Source organism: Peromyscus eremicus, chromosome 8b (genome assembly GCF_949786415.1).
Source record: "Peromyscus eremicus chromosome 8b, PerEre_H2_v1, whole genome shotgun sequence".
NCBI lineage: Eukaryota > Metazoa > Chordata > Mammalia > Rodentia > Cricetidae > Peromyscus > Peromyscus eremicus.
This window is the reverse complement of record NC_081424.1, coordinates 32,515,411-32,531,335: the sequence shown is the minus strand read 5'-3', so window position 1 is coordinate 32,531,335 and position 15,925 is coordinate 32,515,411. Positions and strand designations below refer to the sequence as shown.

At 39.3% G+C, this 15,925-nt stretch overlaps 1 protein-coding gene across 1 annotated transcript; it reads left to right on the top strand.

The window, feature by feature from the left end:
- The first annotated feature begins 594 nt into the window (after positions 1–594).
- Positions 595–1,671, top strand: LOC131918857 (trace amine-associated receptor 7a-like). Its single transcript, XM_059273021.1, has one exon. The coding sequence runs from the start codon at positions 595–597 to the stop codon at positions 1,669–1,671; it is 1,077 nt and encodes a 358-aa protein (XP_059129004.1).
- Positions 1,672–15,925: the final 14,254 nt, after the last annotated feature.

Sequence of the window (15,925 nt, the reverse complement as noted above, 5' to 3'; positions counted from 1 at the left end):
TATCTTATTTCTCTAACAAGGATGAATGCCTGAAGGAAGAAAGAGCTTTTATGCAGGAATTTTGATCACTTTTGTTATAAGAGCCATTGATAGCAATTCTCATGAAGGGAAAAGGTCATTTTTAATAAATAAACAAACTTTCCAGTTCTGGGTAAAGTTCTGTTACAGCAGGTATTATGGTCACATACATTATACAGAAAGGTCAGCTGTCACTAGCAAATTAGAAGGGGGAGAATTTGGTTGTGGCATAAACAACATACTCACTGGCAAGTTCTCACTTACCTCACCTTATGCCATGGGGATTCAGTCCTAGGGACACGCTGTATTTGGCATCTCGAGGTATTACCATAGGTTAGTTAAATAAGGATGAAAATGCTAATAAAAGGTAGGACTGAAACTTGTGTCACAGAACTGCTGTTTTTGAGATGTGAGTAAATAGATTAAGCAGAGAAAAAAGCTGAAACAGACTTAATCAGCATTCATGTAATAAAGAAGTTTGACTGTAAATTAGGAAGCAAATAATTTTAGGAAATGAAAATTCATTAGAAATTACATATTCTGTATTTTTTCCTGAGGATTTTTGGAATAGCATACATGGCTACAGATGATGGCAGTTTTCTCAGAGATCTAGCCAGAATCATGAGTGAAGATCTGGTCTCTCCCACATCTGTCCAGCTGTGCTATGAGAACCTGAACAGATCCTGCATCAGGAACCCTTACTCCCCAGTCCCTCGCCTCATCCTCTATGCAGTCTTTGGCTTTGGGGCTGTGCTGGCTGTGTGTGGAAACCTCCTGGTGATGATGTCCATTCTTCATTTCAAACAGCTGCACTCTCCTGCCAACTTTCTGGTGGCATCCCTGGCCTGTGCTGACTTCTTGGTGGGACTGACCGTGATGCCCTTCAGTACAGTGAGGTCTGTGGAGAGCTGCTGGTACTTTGGGGACAGTTACTGTAAAGTTCATTCTTGTTTTGATGTATCATTCTGTTTTTCTTCTATCTTTCACTTGTGCTTCATCTCTGTCGATAGATATATTGCTGTCAGTGACCCCCTGACCTACCCCACCAGGTTCACTGCATCTGTTTCTGGCAAGTGCATTGCCTTCTCCTGGCTCCTGTCCATCAGCTACAGCTTTTCCCTCCTTTACACAGGGGCAAATGAGGCTGGGCTGGAGGATCTAGTGACTGCCCTCACCTGTGTGGGAGGCTGTCAAGTCCCAATGAATCAAAGCTGGGTCTTCATCAATTTTCTGTTATTTTTCATCCCCACACTTGTCATGATAACTGTCTACACTAAGATTTTCTTCATTGCTAAGCAACAGGCTCAGAGGATTGAGAGAATGAGTGACCAGACGGCCAAGGCATCAGACAGCTACAAGGACAGGGTGGCCAAGAGGGAGAGGAAAGCAGCCAAAACCCTGGGAATCGCAGTGGCAGCCTTCCTGCTTTCCTGGCTGCCGTACTTCATTGACTCCATCATTGATGCCTTCCTGGGCTTCATCACACCCACGTATGTGTATGAAATACTAGTTTGGATTGTCTACTTCAACTCAGCCATGAACCCCTTGATTTATGCTTTCTTTTACCCTTGGTTTCGGAAAGCCATCAAACTGATTGTCACTGGCAGAATCTTGAGGGAGAATTCCTCAGCCACCAACTTGTTTCCTGAGTAGATTCAGTTTAGTTGGGGATTGAAAAAGAGTCACAGCAGAAATTCACCAGAGAACTGAATGCCACATCTTATCTTGTAGAGTCATGGATTATGCTTCAGCTGTGAATGAAACACTTAAATCCAGCTTCTGCCTTTTTCAAGAAATGTAAAATTAGTTTCTATCTGTAATGCAAGTAGATGACCCTGGATCTAACCATTTTCCACTGTGTTTTGTACTGGTTAGTGTTGGTTGGTTTCCTGTAGCTGCTTTTCCCTCCTTCCTAAAATTCTAGTTGTTGTCTTTTGTTAAACTTTTTAAGCCTCAATTTTCAACACATAGTCATTAAATCCCTTGGTAGTATTTTCTACTACAATGTAAATGAAACAAAAAGACCCTTGTGGGCTCTCTCTTCCTCACAGGAGGGGTGTGTTGGGTTCTCTATTCACTGAGGCCCAGATTTGCACTTTTAAAAATGTGACTTTTATGGTCAGGAAAAATAATCCAAGAAGTTGACGTATTAACTAACATCCACTCCATTGTTTACAGAGGAAGGAAAAACGCTGTCACAAAGGTCACAGCTGTTCAGTGACCTGCTTTCTAGGAACAAGCACCCAGAAGAGAAGTCACAGTCCAAAGGCCTTACCAGTTGTTATTTTTAGAAATGAAGGATTTAAAGATGGTTATTCTTTTTTTCAAGGTGATTTATAAATTAGCTGATCCTTCACTTATTTTGTAAAGTTTCTATAGATTTATAGAAGTTTTTTAAAAATATACACAAGAATCAAATTAATAATGTGTTCAGCAGAGGAAAACAGTAAACTAAAGGGCAAAGTATGCATCACCCTGAATCTTGAAAACACATTTTCATAAGGATCCCCGGATGTATTCCTTAAGCTCCACCCCCTAAAAAGTCTGAATTAGTCATAAAAATTATCCTGGATAAAGCCAACTATGTGTTTAACAGGTAACTCTCTCAATAGTAAATTAGAGAGCAGTCTACAGTAGTGAAATAAACAAATTCCATAGTCTAGTCTAGATTACTTTCGTTCAGATAAGACAGTATAAAATTATAAGCCTTGTGCCTGGAGCGACAGCTCTGTAGTTAAGAGCACTGGCTGCTCTTTCAGAGGTCACTCTGTGGCAGCTCACAGCCCTTTGTAACTCTATTTCCCTTCTACAACTTTGGCTTTTGCAGGCACAGCAAGCACGTGGTGCACAGATACATGTGCAAGCAAAACACCCACGCAGGTAGTAGAAAAACAAAGGAAGAGTCTGAGCCTTCTGTATTTGTTAAAGTTATAGATGCATACTGAGATGTTCTTGCTTACTATTATTTTTTCTAATATCTATGTTGACATGCACCATGAATATTAATGATTGCTGTCTTTTATTATCAGATCTATTTTAAACTGGTAAAGCTTTCCCTTAGAGATGATACAGTATCTGATTTTAATTTGAGACAATTTCTCTATTGGTCAGACTAACCTATATTGGATTGTAAATCCAGGCAATCCCCCTGCTTCTGCTTCCTGAACATTGTGATTAGAGGTTTAAGCTGTCACTCCTGCCTTATTTCTTATTTTAATGTGTTTGAGGAAGTCTGTCCTTATGTGAATGAAGGCTTCTCAGACTCCTTGAAGTCCTCTGCCCATAGCTGTTTAGTTCAGATATTAAACATCATCAGTTTCTTTTGACTTCAGCTGTTACAATAAAAGTGACTTATCCTGCAGCCATAGAACAGTGTCCTTTCTTCACTTGAGTGACAGCGTACATAAACAAAAGCTTTACAGTAGTTGATGCATACTGTAAATATCTACATTCAAAAGCAACTCTAATATTTAGTTCAATACACTCAAAGAAGCAATTCCTTTTTTTAAGTAAACCTTTGTGCTATCTCGTTTTTATGTCTAGAGTTATCTACAAGGATGAAACCTCATTTGAGAAAATGCTTCCATATGCTCTAGCTGCATGGCATATTTTAATTAGTGATTGATGTGGGATGACCAGCACATTGTGAGTGGTGCCATCCCTGGGCTGGTGATTTGGGTTCTATAAGATAGCAGCCAAAAGACATTTAAGGAATTGCTCAGCATCCTCAATTATCAGGGAGATGCAAATCAAAATGACTCTGAGATACCATCTTATACTTGTCAGAATGGCTAAGATCAAAAGCACTGTAGACAGCTTATGTTGGAGAGGATGTGGAGCAAGGGGAACACTCCTCCACTATTGGTGGGTGCTGTGGGATGGTCTGTATGTCAAATGTGTTGCTGATTGGTCAATAAATAAATCACTGATTGGCCAGTGGCATGGCAGGAAGTATAGGCAGGACTAACAGAGAGGAGAATTGAGAGAACAGGAAGGCGGAAGAGAGACACTGCCAGCCTCTGCCATGACGAGCAGCATGTGAAGATGCCGGTAAGCCACGAGCCACATGGCAAGGTATAGATTTATAGAAATGGATTAATTTAAGATATAAGAGCAAGAAGCCTGCCAAGGCCATACAGTTTGTAAGCAATATAAGTCTCTGTGTTTACTTGGTTGGGTCTGAGCCACTGTGGGACTGGCGGGTGTCAGAGATTTGTCCTGACTGTGGGCCAGGCAGGAAAACTTTAGCTACAGGTGGGAGTGAAAACTGATACAGCCACTTTGGAAATCAGTATGGCAGTTTCTCAGAAAATTGGGAATCAATCTACCTCAAGACCCAGATATACCACTCTTGGGCATATACCCAAGGAATACTACATCATACCACAAGGGCACATACTCAACTATGTTCATAGCAGCATTATTTGTGATAGCCAGAACCTGGAAACAACCTAGATGCCCCTCAACTGAAGAATGGATTAAGAAAACGTACACATACACAATGGAGTACTACTCAGCAGAGAAAAACAATGCCATCATGAAATTTACAGGCAAATGGATGGAACTAGAAAATATCATCCTGAGTGAGGTAACCCAGACTCAGAATGACAAACATGGTATGTACCCACTCATAAGTGGATACTAGAGATAAAGCAAAGGGTAATCAGGCAACAACCCATAACTCCAGAGAAGCTAACTAAAAGGGAAGACCCAAAGAGGGATGCCTGGACTGCCCTGGGAAGGAAAATAGATAAGATCTCCATGAATAAACTGAGGATTAGGGGTGGGCAATAAAGGATAGGTGACAGAGGATGAGAACATAAGGGAATGGAATGGTTGAGCTGCAACAGGGAGGGAGGAGGAATGCAATGATAAAGATACCATGATGGAGAGAGACATCATGGGGATAGAGAGAAGCCTCCAACTACTGGAGAGGTTGCCAGGAGTCCTTAAGGATGACCCAAGTCTGAGCTACTGGCAATAGTGGAGAGGATGCCTGAACTGAACTGGCTTGCCCTAGAGATCAGACCAGTGAATGCCCTAACTGTCATCACAGAGCTTTTCTCCAGTGACTTATGGAGGCAGATGCAGAGATCCACAGCCAAACACTAGACAGAGCTCCAGGAGTCCAGTCAAGGAGACAGGAGGGATTCTGTGAGCATGTGCATCAGGATCATGATGGGGAACATGTAGGGACAACCAAAACAAACTAGAGGGAACTCATGAAAGTTGCATCATTGGCTGTGGAGCCTACCTAGAACTAGACTGGGCCCTCTGTATGGCAAGACAGTTGTGTAGCATGATCTGCTTGGGAGGCCTCCTGACAGTAGGATCAGAATCCATTTCTGGTGTATGGGTGGGCTTTGTGGAGCCCACTACCTATGATGGGACACCTCGTGCAGCCTTGAGGCAGGGGCAGTGCCTTGGACTTGCCTCTGCTGAATGTGCCTCCCCATGGGAGGACTTGCCTTCTTGTGGGTGAGAGTGGGAGGTAGGTTGGAAGGTAGAGTATGGGGGGCCAGGAGGAGGGAAGAGGGGGATCTTTGATTGGTGTGTAAAATGAATGAAAAATTTTTCTTGCTAGTAAAATAAGAAAGAAAAAAAAGATAGCAATCTGAGCAAGCTATTTTGAACTAGACAGTAAGTAGCACTCTTTCATGGTTTCTGCATCAGTTCCTGCCTCTAGGTTCCTGGCCTCTTAGAATTCCTGCCCTTACTTCTCTCAGTGATGGGTTGTTACCTGGTGGTGTAATATAGGCTGAAATAAACCATTTCCTCCAAATTTTCTTTGGTCATGGTGTTTTATCACAGCAGTGGGGATCTCTGCAGTTGTCATAGCAGGCAGGAAAATGAAGAGGTGAGAATAAAACTCGGTTCAGACTGACTTTGTCAACCTGGATCAAACTTCACGAAGTCTAATGCAAAATGGTTTATTGTAAGCATATTTAAACACAATAGTATTTGGAAACAGTTTTCTAGGCAACAATCATTCCAATTGCAAGCACATAATAAAGCTTAAGATGGGACTACAAACTCCATGTGACCATGTAGGTTTATTTTGTGCCTAAAAGGCCTAGTATCTAGTGTGGTTTCTAAACAAGGTAGCCAGAGAACCCAGTAGCAGACACACTGATGCTGTGGGATGGTCTGTATGTCAAGTGTGTTGCTGATTTGTCAATAAATAAAACACTGATTGGCCAGTGGCTAGGCAGGAGTATAGGTGGGACAAGAGGAGAATAAAGCTGGGAAGTGGAAGGCTGAGTCAGAGAGACACTGCCAGCCACCAAGATGACAAATAGCATGTGAAGATGCTGGTAAGCCACGAGCCACGTGGTAAGGTATAGATTTATAGAAATGGATTAATTTAAGCTGTAAGAACAGTTAGCAAGAAGCCTGCCATGACCATACAGTTTGTAAGCAATATAAGTCTCTGTGTCTACTTGGTTGGGTCTGAGCGGCTGTGGGACTGGCAGGTAAGAGAGATTTGCCCTGACTGTGGGCCAGGCAGAAATACTCTAGCTACACACTGATCTGGAACTGGGAGCATGCAACAAGGGGGAACTTAAACCTTCTGAAGCTGGCATGTGAATTTATGGGATATCTATTCTGTGCTGTGGACCTCTTTAATTACAAGGGTTTATATTCTTCAGTACAATCTGGTAGAACAGGTAAGACTGTTCCTTGGTTATTGAGTGCACTTAAGTCAGGAGAGGTCAATTCTCATGGCTATTGTCTTTATAGACAGATGTGAACATGCATCATCCAGGACTCAGAGAGTAAGTGTTGCTGCTCCTAAATGTGCCTCACTGCCATCATGAAGTAGAACTCAGCCAAGTTGGTTAGAGCCTGAATTATGGAACACATAAATTTCACATAATTACTTCAAGGGAAAATATGATTTTCATCACAAAAATTCTAATTAAAGGGGTATATGTATTTGTACATGTTCATATGCGTGTATTTGTCTATGTGTGTGGGATATATATGTATATGTATATATATATGTGTGTGTGTGTGTGTGTGTGTGTGTGTGCATGTGCTATTTTGTTTTTTCCACCAATTTTACCACTCTTTTTAAAAATTATTCATTTATTTAACATCCTGATCACAGTTTCCCCTTCTTCCTCTGTTCAAGTTTCCCCCTCCCCTGCTCCCCTTCTCACCACCCTTCTCCAGTCCACCTCTACTGTTTGTGTTCAGAAAAGGGTAGTCCTTGCATGAGTATAAACAAAGCAGGATCTATCAACTTGAAGGAGGACCTCAGTTTTAAGGCTGGCGAAGGCAACCCAGTGTGAGGAATAGGATCCCCAAAACCAGCCAAAGCATTAGGGATAGCCCCTGTTCCCACTGCTAAGGGTCTCACAAGTAGACCAACTAGACAACTGTCACTCAAATATAGACAGTCTATGTTGGTCCCATGCAGGTTCCCTGGTTGTCAGTTCACAGATTCTGTGAGCTCCTAAGGGTCCGGATTAGTTGTTTGTGTGGGTTCCTTTGCCACTACCTGACCCCCATGGCTAGTATAATCTTCCCCCCTCTCTTCATCAGGATTTCGTGAGCTCAGCCCACCTATGCTTTATCTTTCAGATCTATGTATTAGGTCATTCCAGTGAGAATTTAGGAATTATGTAGATAAAACTTTGTATTCAGTTGGTATGATGTTAAGTAGTGAACACCGATTTAACCATTTGATTATTAAAATGTGGAATTTTACCATTACTTGTTAGAAAATATCTAGACCTTAGGGCCCCATGTGATCTGACTCCTTCCTCCATACTTCTAATGCTGCCACATGGTCGAGAGCTGATGTCATCTCAAGGCCTTGCTCCACTCTCTGAGTAACAGATTCTGGCTGGTCAACGCCTATGTCTAGCTTTGGTGGTTTTGGAATATGAACTAAGGAATCAAGTGAGTACATCTGGTTGAATGTTTTCCCTACAATAAACTTAAATTTTTATAATGCAAACCCAAATATAGAAATTTAACATGTGTCCAAAAATATTAAATTATCAATTGTTATTTATGTTCAATAACTAAATAAGATATGTCAAAACAGGTGATAGTATACTATGGAATACTGAAATTATTCAGAAAAGGAGCAAGGAACAGAGTTTGACCACCAAATTCTTCCTTACCTTATCTTGTACCATGAAGCCTGACTAGTCAAATGTATCTCTAGTTTCATTTTAGCCTACATTTGGTCTACCCCAAACACAAAATGGATTTATCATTCCCTTTCTCTGTGCTGTTTACTATCCCTCCATCAATTCACCATGGTAGATAAATCCACTAGATAGATTCCACAGCCTATTACTTACTTCATGAATTTAAAAGTTTATTCAAAGTATAATTTAAATTAAAACTTCAAAATCATGTACAATTTAAAGCACCATCTTTCCTGCCCATACTACCCAGTATCAGACCATTGAATGATGTCTCTTATCTCTCAGTCTTTCCGTTCCCTGTTTATAAACCCACTCACTGTCCAGAATTGAGAAAGATGAATCCAAGAGAACACTGATACCAGGAAAATAATATTCCCTATGTGTAGTAGTCATAAAGCATTGATGGAGAAAGCCCACGAAGTGGTGACCAAACAAATGTAAGCTCTGTGATATGGTACACATGGATTCCATTGAGAGACTCTAGCCCTACCAAGACATGTGGGTGAGATTTTTTTCAGTGGATCTCTTTCAATTCCTGCTGGCAGTCTGTCCATGACAGGAAACTTTATGGGATTTTCATAAGGTCATGTTGTTTAAGGACTATGACTTTGAAGAAGGTACTGACAAAGGGGTTCAAGTTTTAGTCTCTACTTAAGGTTCCTCATGTAGCAATATTCCTTAACTTGTACTGTGTTTATTTAGAACAGAAAGAAGATAAAATTGGGCAATTTGAGTGACTGGAAGAAAACTACACAGGCTCTCTCTGCCATGTAACAAAGAAGTGTGAGTTCCACATGATACAGAACACATACAGAAGGCAAAGAGCCTTGACAGAGCATGCATGGATTCCATACAAGAGGTGAATCTGTAGAAAGAGGCCATCTTGATGCAAGCCTTCTGTAATGGGGGATTATTACGATTCCCACAGAGTACTGAAGATGAGACCTCCCTGATTAGAGGCTTGAAACACAAAGATTGAGCCCACCAAAAGAGGGCTAAGAGTGGTTATAAAACTATTTCATTCATTTTAATCAACCCTTTGCTCCTCCTCCTTATGGGATAGAAACAGAAAAATCTGTGGTATAATGAATATGAAGAAAGACATTTATCTTCCTCAAAGCAAATATTATTCTCTGTTGCTTGTATATCGCTGGAGGAAAGGGGGGATAATATTCAGATGTGGACTGAAGTTTTGGAACTGAAATTGAAAGAAATCCAAATTTTCAGTGCTCATGTTAACTAACAATTGAGAGTTTACCAAAAAAGAAAAAGGGAAGATTGGCTACAGAACACTTATATACTATGGTTGAGGCATCCACAATTTCATACATTTTCACACACACATCTAAGAATTCCTTAGGCAATTACCAGTATCAATAAGAAATATTTTTGAAATACATGTAGATCATGTAATGAATCAAGCTAAACTGGTACAATTATTCATGAACTCAAAGAATGACCTGGACCCCTTAGTAGACAGTTTGCTGCATGTGTTCAGGGCTCATAACTGTTCACACAAAGCTTGGAACTTTCATCTTTCCTGTGTTTGGTTGCTGCCATCCTCTTATACAGGGGTTCTCAACCTGTGGGTCTTGACCCTTCTGTAAGGATGAACTATTTTTTTCACTGGGGTATATCAGATATCCTGTATATCAGATAATTGCATTATGATTTATGAAAGTAGCAAAATTACACTTAGGAAGTAGCAATGACATAAATTATGGTTGGGGGGGTTGTCTCCATAACAGAAAAAACTGAATTGAAGGGTCACTTCATTAGGAAGATTGGGAACCACTGTGTTAGAGTCTAAGCCATAAGGACAGAAAATAAAAACTTTCTCCCTTTCCTCTCACTAAATGTCTTCTTAATTTTGACTGTGATATGACCTCAGACCATCATTACTGTATCCTTCTCTAATGAGGAATGCTTCACACTCTCTATCACTTGGGTGATTACAAGTTAGTGGATTTTTTATAATGTGTTTCAGGAGCCAACAACTTGTAAACTAATGCTCAAGTGAAGAAATGAGAATGAAACCTTTTGTTCACCAAAGAACCAAAAGTTTGTCTGAGAATTGTGCTCTCAGGGTTAGAATCTTAAACCCCAGGGAAGCAAAACTTCTGTCCAACCTTGATCTGACTTTTAGTGAACCAATTTACTAAAAATAAATTTGTAAACAACCATGGAAGTAACATTTCTACAGGAATGTTACAGGCGTTGGGAATATCTCCTAATTATATCTTACCTCAGCATTAAGTTTTCATGGAGTTAGCCTGAAAGCAAAGGTCAAATTAACCTGGATGACTCTATTGAGCTTAGATTGCCTGATTTAAGTGTAGAGTAGTTGCAATATAAAAACTTTGAAGGGAAGTTTTGCCTGTATCTGACCAATCTTGTGTTACTGCACTATAGGGCATTGGCTTTCCCTTTCTAGTGCTTACAGCAACTCTAGTCACTACCACATGATGCAGTTACATCATTTGTTACAGTGTACTCAAATCAAAGTCACTATGTGATATATCTTTTTGTATATTCCTGTTTATGACTGCAGTCTTCACAATAGGCAAGTCTGGAATCAGCCTGCTTACCTAACAATGGAAGAATGAATTAAGGAAATGTTGTATACATATCAAGTGGGGTATTATTCATTTTCAGAAAATAATATTACTTGTGAGTCCATCTCTTGGGAGATGGAGACAGGGGGTATTAGACTTCAAGGTCATCTTCAGTTCCTAAGAGTGTTTGAGGTCAAATTATGCAACATGAAGTTTTGGATCAAGAGCTATAACTACTTAGAATTTGCGGTAGTAAAAGGATGTGCAGCTCTTGTGGAAGACCTGAGTTGAGTTGCCAATACCCACATCGGGCAGCTCCCAACTGCCTGTAACACAGGATCAGGTGGATCTGGCTTCCTTTGGAACCTACAGTCACATGAACAAACCCATGTACAGACACATAGGTAAAGACACCATGTGTGTGCCTGTCACCTACTCCTGGGGAACAAAGACAGGTGGATCTAATGGGTCCACTGACCAGTCTTTCTAGTCCAATAGGGAATGGCCAGCTCCATGTTTAGTTATAGACTCTATCTAAAAAAAAAAGAGGAAGAATAACCCGCTCACCTCATACCTGTAACTTCCACATCACACATACCAACATCAACAGAGACTCCAATTATGATAGATGACCTTTCTTTTTGGTAGGGTCTCACTATGTAGCCCTGGCTGACCTAGAACTTATTCTGTAGATCAGAGCAGTCTTGAATTTGTAGAGATCCCCTTGCCTCTGCCTCCTCAGTGATGGGATTAAGGTGTGTGCCACCATGCTTGGTTGTACTGGGTTATTTGTTAGTGTGTATGTGTGTTTGGTTTTAACTTTATGCATTTCATTTAAAGGTGAGAATTTCTCTCATTTTCCTCTTCCTACCATCTCTGCCATTTTTATCACTGAGAATATTCACTGTTAGACATCAAATCTTAAGAAGAGACTTATGTAAGTTTCTTCTCATTGTTCATATCTCACCCTTTGGAAATTCCTATTGTCATCATTTCTGATGTGCAATTTGGCTTTGTTTCCTGGGAACTTTTTCTCACTTATTACTCAACATTAGGAGTGGAAGTATTGAAAAGTGAGTAATACATGTTAAACCCTCACCAAATTTCAGGGCTTTAACAATGAGGACAGTCCTAGGCACACAGAGCAGGTACTGAAAATGACTGGTTAAATTATAAAGTCACAGCAGAAGATTTGCTGCATATTTTTGGAAGAGTAATTGCTGCTGGATTAAGAATAAGTTTTTCTCAGATTACACTGAGATGTAAGAATCATGACCATAACAATGAAATTTATGGAACACACAAATTTAAATAGAATTCACAACTGCTTTGTAGGTTCAAAGATTAAAGCTGAAATCAAGATGTGACAGGGAATGTTTGACAAGGACACCTTGGATATGCAAATTAATGAGGGTTCTTTTCTTTTTTCAGCACTTAAAAAATTGTCATCTTATGTGATTGATCAAAATTCTGTACTTGTGCCTGAATGAACAGCAAGAAAGAGATGGTGCTAAGAGAAGAATCTTGTCACCCATAGCCCTCTGCTACAAGAACCCAAAGGAGTCCTCTGTGATAACCCATTCACCTGGGACCTTGGTGATTGTCTACACAGTATTTGAACTCAAGGTTGTGTTGACTGTATTTGAAGAGCTCCTGAAGATGAGCCTCACTCTCCATTTCAAATCATGTATTTCATCACTGTATTTCTGGCTTATTCTGATTCTGGGTGGGAGTCTCTGTAATGCTCGTCAGCATGTTCACATCCATTAAGAGCTGTTGGTACTTTTGGAGAAATTTCTCTCCTTTTCTCACCGGCTGTGATGTGGACGTGACATTTTGTTACTCTTATCTCTTACACCCATGCTTCACCTCTGTCAGCAGGAACATCATTGTAACTGACTCTTGGATCAATCCAACCAAGTTCAAGATGTCTGTGTCAGGGATTTATACCAGCATCTTTGGATTCTGCCCCTGTTGTACACCAGGGCTGTGTTGTACACAGGGCTCTATGGCTGTGGGCTGGGAGAATTAGCCAGTGTTGATAACTGTAAAGAAGGTTGTCAGTATGTTCTAAACTAAGGCTGAGTAGTCACAAGTTTTCTGTTATTTTTCAGACCTGCTTCTATTATGGCAATACTAAATAGTCATATTTTTATAGTGACTATATAGAAAACAAGCTAAAAACAAAAAGATAAAAAACATCAGTTACAAGGACAGTTATTTTAAGGAGATAAAAAGCCAATGTGGCCACAGTAGAGAGAAAAGCTGCCAAAGCTTGTGTCGAAGTGATAACATTTGTGATCCTGTATGACTATGTAGGATCACTTCTTTCACTGATTCTTTGAAGGAGTGCATAACATCTTTCTCCAGTTATAAGACATTTTGCTAGTTTAGCTACTGTAAATCAGTTCAAAATACATTGATTTGAACTTTATTTCCTTCTTTGATTCATGAGAACATCAAAATATCCACTAACTTGACGGGTACCAGTAATCCATTACCTTGTAACTCAGCCCAAATCTGTAATTAAGGAATTTTTTGACAGAGTGTGAGTTTCGTTGTCATTATGACAGTTATTATACTGCCCATAAATATGTTGCTTTAAGTTGAGGAGGGAAATTGATATTTAATTGTATAGCATAGCTTTTGTTCTAGTGGGTTCTTGGTTGTATGATCATCTTAAATCACTTGATAGAAATATGGTTTAGTAAATATTAGTGTATGCAATATTTCCTAGGTATGTCAACTCAAATCTGCCTGGATGCCTTCTTTGTCTGTGGCTAATTATTGTCTTCTAAAAGCCTCCCATTTATGCTTTACTATTAGCAACAAATTCAGTTTCTACAATAAGAGACTTATTTTTAAGTCTTAAAATATTTTTATTAGATGTATCCATTTTATATGTGATTGTTTGGCTTTCCTGTAGGTCTGTGCACATCCTGCGATTTTGGTGCCCAGGGATATCAGAAGAAGGTACCAGGTGGCCTGGTACTGACATTAATGAGATTTGTGTATCATCATGTGGGTTATGGGAAATAAACCCCGGTCCTCTGAAAGTTCTTAACCACTGAGCCATCTCTCCAGTCACTAGAGACGGTATTTTGTAGAATTCCTTTTCTTTTTCCCTAGAATTTTGTATGTCTAATGTCATAATATAGAGTAATTTTGTCATGACTTTTTATAAATATTCATATTTCTACCATGTTGATAATAAAAAACCCATAATGTAAAATAATACCTGAAAAAAGAATTATTTAATAATAGATTATTTAAGAAAGGGTAATCGAGTGTAGGGCTATTAAAAAAAATGTTAAGTAACTTATTCTTATCCTCAGGAAATTATAATTAATTCATTTGGATTTTCAAGTATTAGAAGAAAATGTTGGTTTTATTTCTTGGACAAAATAGTATTATTAAATATAAACATAGATTTTGGTATACTTGTTACAAAAATGGAAACTAAGAAGATCAGTAAATGTTTGAAATTATGACCAATAGAAATTGTACACCACCTCTGAGATATATATTAAAAGATGTTGCTGTTCCATCTAAAATCCAAACAATTAAAACTAAATAAATGGTACTGAAGTCATAAAGTACAGGCAAAAATACCTCCAATAATAAAATGAACAGTTGCAATTAGACAGAGCAGTTAAAAACATTATCATTATATTTAGCATGCGTAGGAATGTCCACATGTGTGTGCAGGCATGTGATAACCTGTAGGTGACATTGGGAGTCTTCTCCAGTTGCTCTCCCCTTCTTCTTTGAGGCAAGGTCTCTCGGTTGAACCCATACTTGCCAACACTACTAATCTAGCTGCCCACTGGTTCTCGGAATCAACTGTCTCTTCCTTCTGAGCACGGGAGTTACAGGTGGGCGTCTGTGTCTACCAGGCATTTGTTAGGGTGCTCAGGATCCAGACTCCTATCCCGACACATGCACTGCCAGCACTTTGGTTACTGGGCTACTTCTTGTCTTGAAAGTGTGGTTTTATTTTGAATAGGACCATAACTGTAATCAAAGTGTATTGAACTTCTGTTGTTACACTAGGCAAAAAAGAAATAAACTATTTTATATATGATTATTATTATTGTCATTATTATGAAAAATGTTATTCCATTTTGACTACTATTAAAGTACAGGGAAAATTCATGTTCTTATGTATTGATGAGAGCAAAAATTGGTTAAAAATCTTTAGATAGATTTTAATGTGAACTATGTAAAGTATAATTTATAACTCCCCCCACAAACCAGTACTAACAATGTCCAGATTTTCAACATAAAAGACTTTTCAGAGCTTAGGCAGATTCTATTACAGTGTTTTGTGAGGAGAAACATCTCAAAGTAAAATAAAGTCACACATTAGGACACCACAGTGTGAGGATTCCTTCCACATTTGAATTTTATATTTCTAATGATTCTGTTAAATCAAAGAAGAAAGTCCTGTTTATTATACTAGCCTCTTACCTCATTCCACAAGCAAATCCTTGCAGTCCATACCCCCACTTTTCCAAATCAAAATGGTTAAAGCTGACCCTGGAGAAAAGTAGATGTCCTCATGGCTCTGTATTTTATTTCTCTAACAAGGATGAATGCCAGAAGGAAGAAAGAGATTTTATGCAGGAATTTTGATCATTTTCAATATAAGAGCCATTGATAGCAATTCTCATGAAGAGGAAAGGTCATTTTTAATAATGAACAAAGTTTCCAATTCTGGGTGAAGTTCTGTTACATCAGGTATTATGCTCACATACATTATACAGAAAGGTCAGCTGTCATTAGCAAATGAGAAGGGGTAAACTTGGTTGTGGCACAAACAACATACTCACTGGCAAGTTCTCACTTACCTCACCTTACACCACGGGGATTCCATCGTAGGGACACACTGGACTTGGCATCATTAGGCTGCTTTCTTGAGGGCTAAACGTGCTGGGGGGCATTACCATGTGTTAGTTAAATAAGGATGAGATTGTGGGATTTAAGTGTGGGTCACAGAATAGACTGCTGCTTTTGAGATGTGAGGAAATAGATTAAGCAGAGAAAAAAACTGAAACGGACTTAAGCAGCTTCATGTAATACAGAAGGTTGACTGTAAATTAGGAAGTAAATAATTTTAGGAAATGAAAATCTATTAGCAATTACTTGTTCTGAATTTTTTTCCTGAGGATTTTTGGAATAGCATAC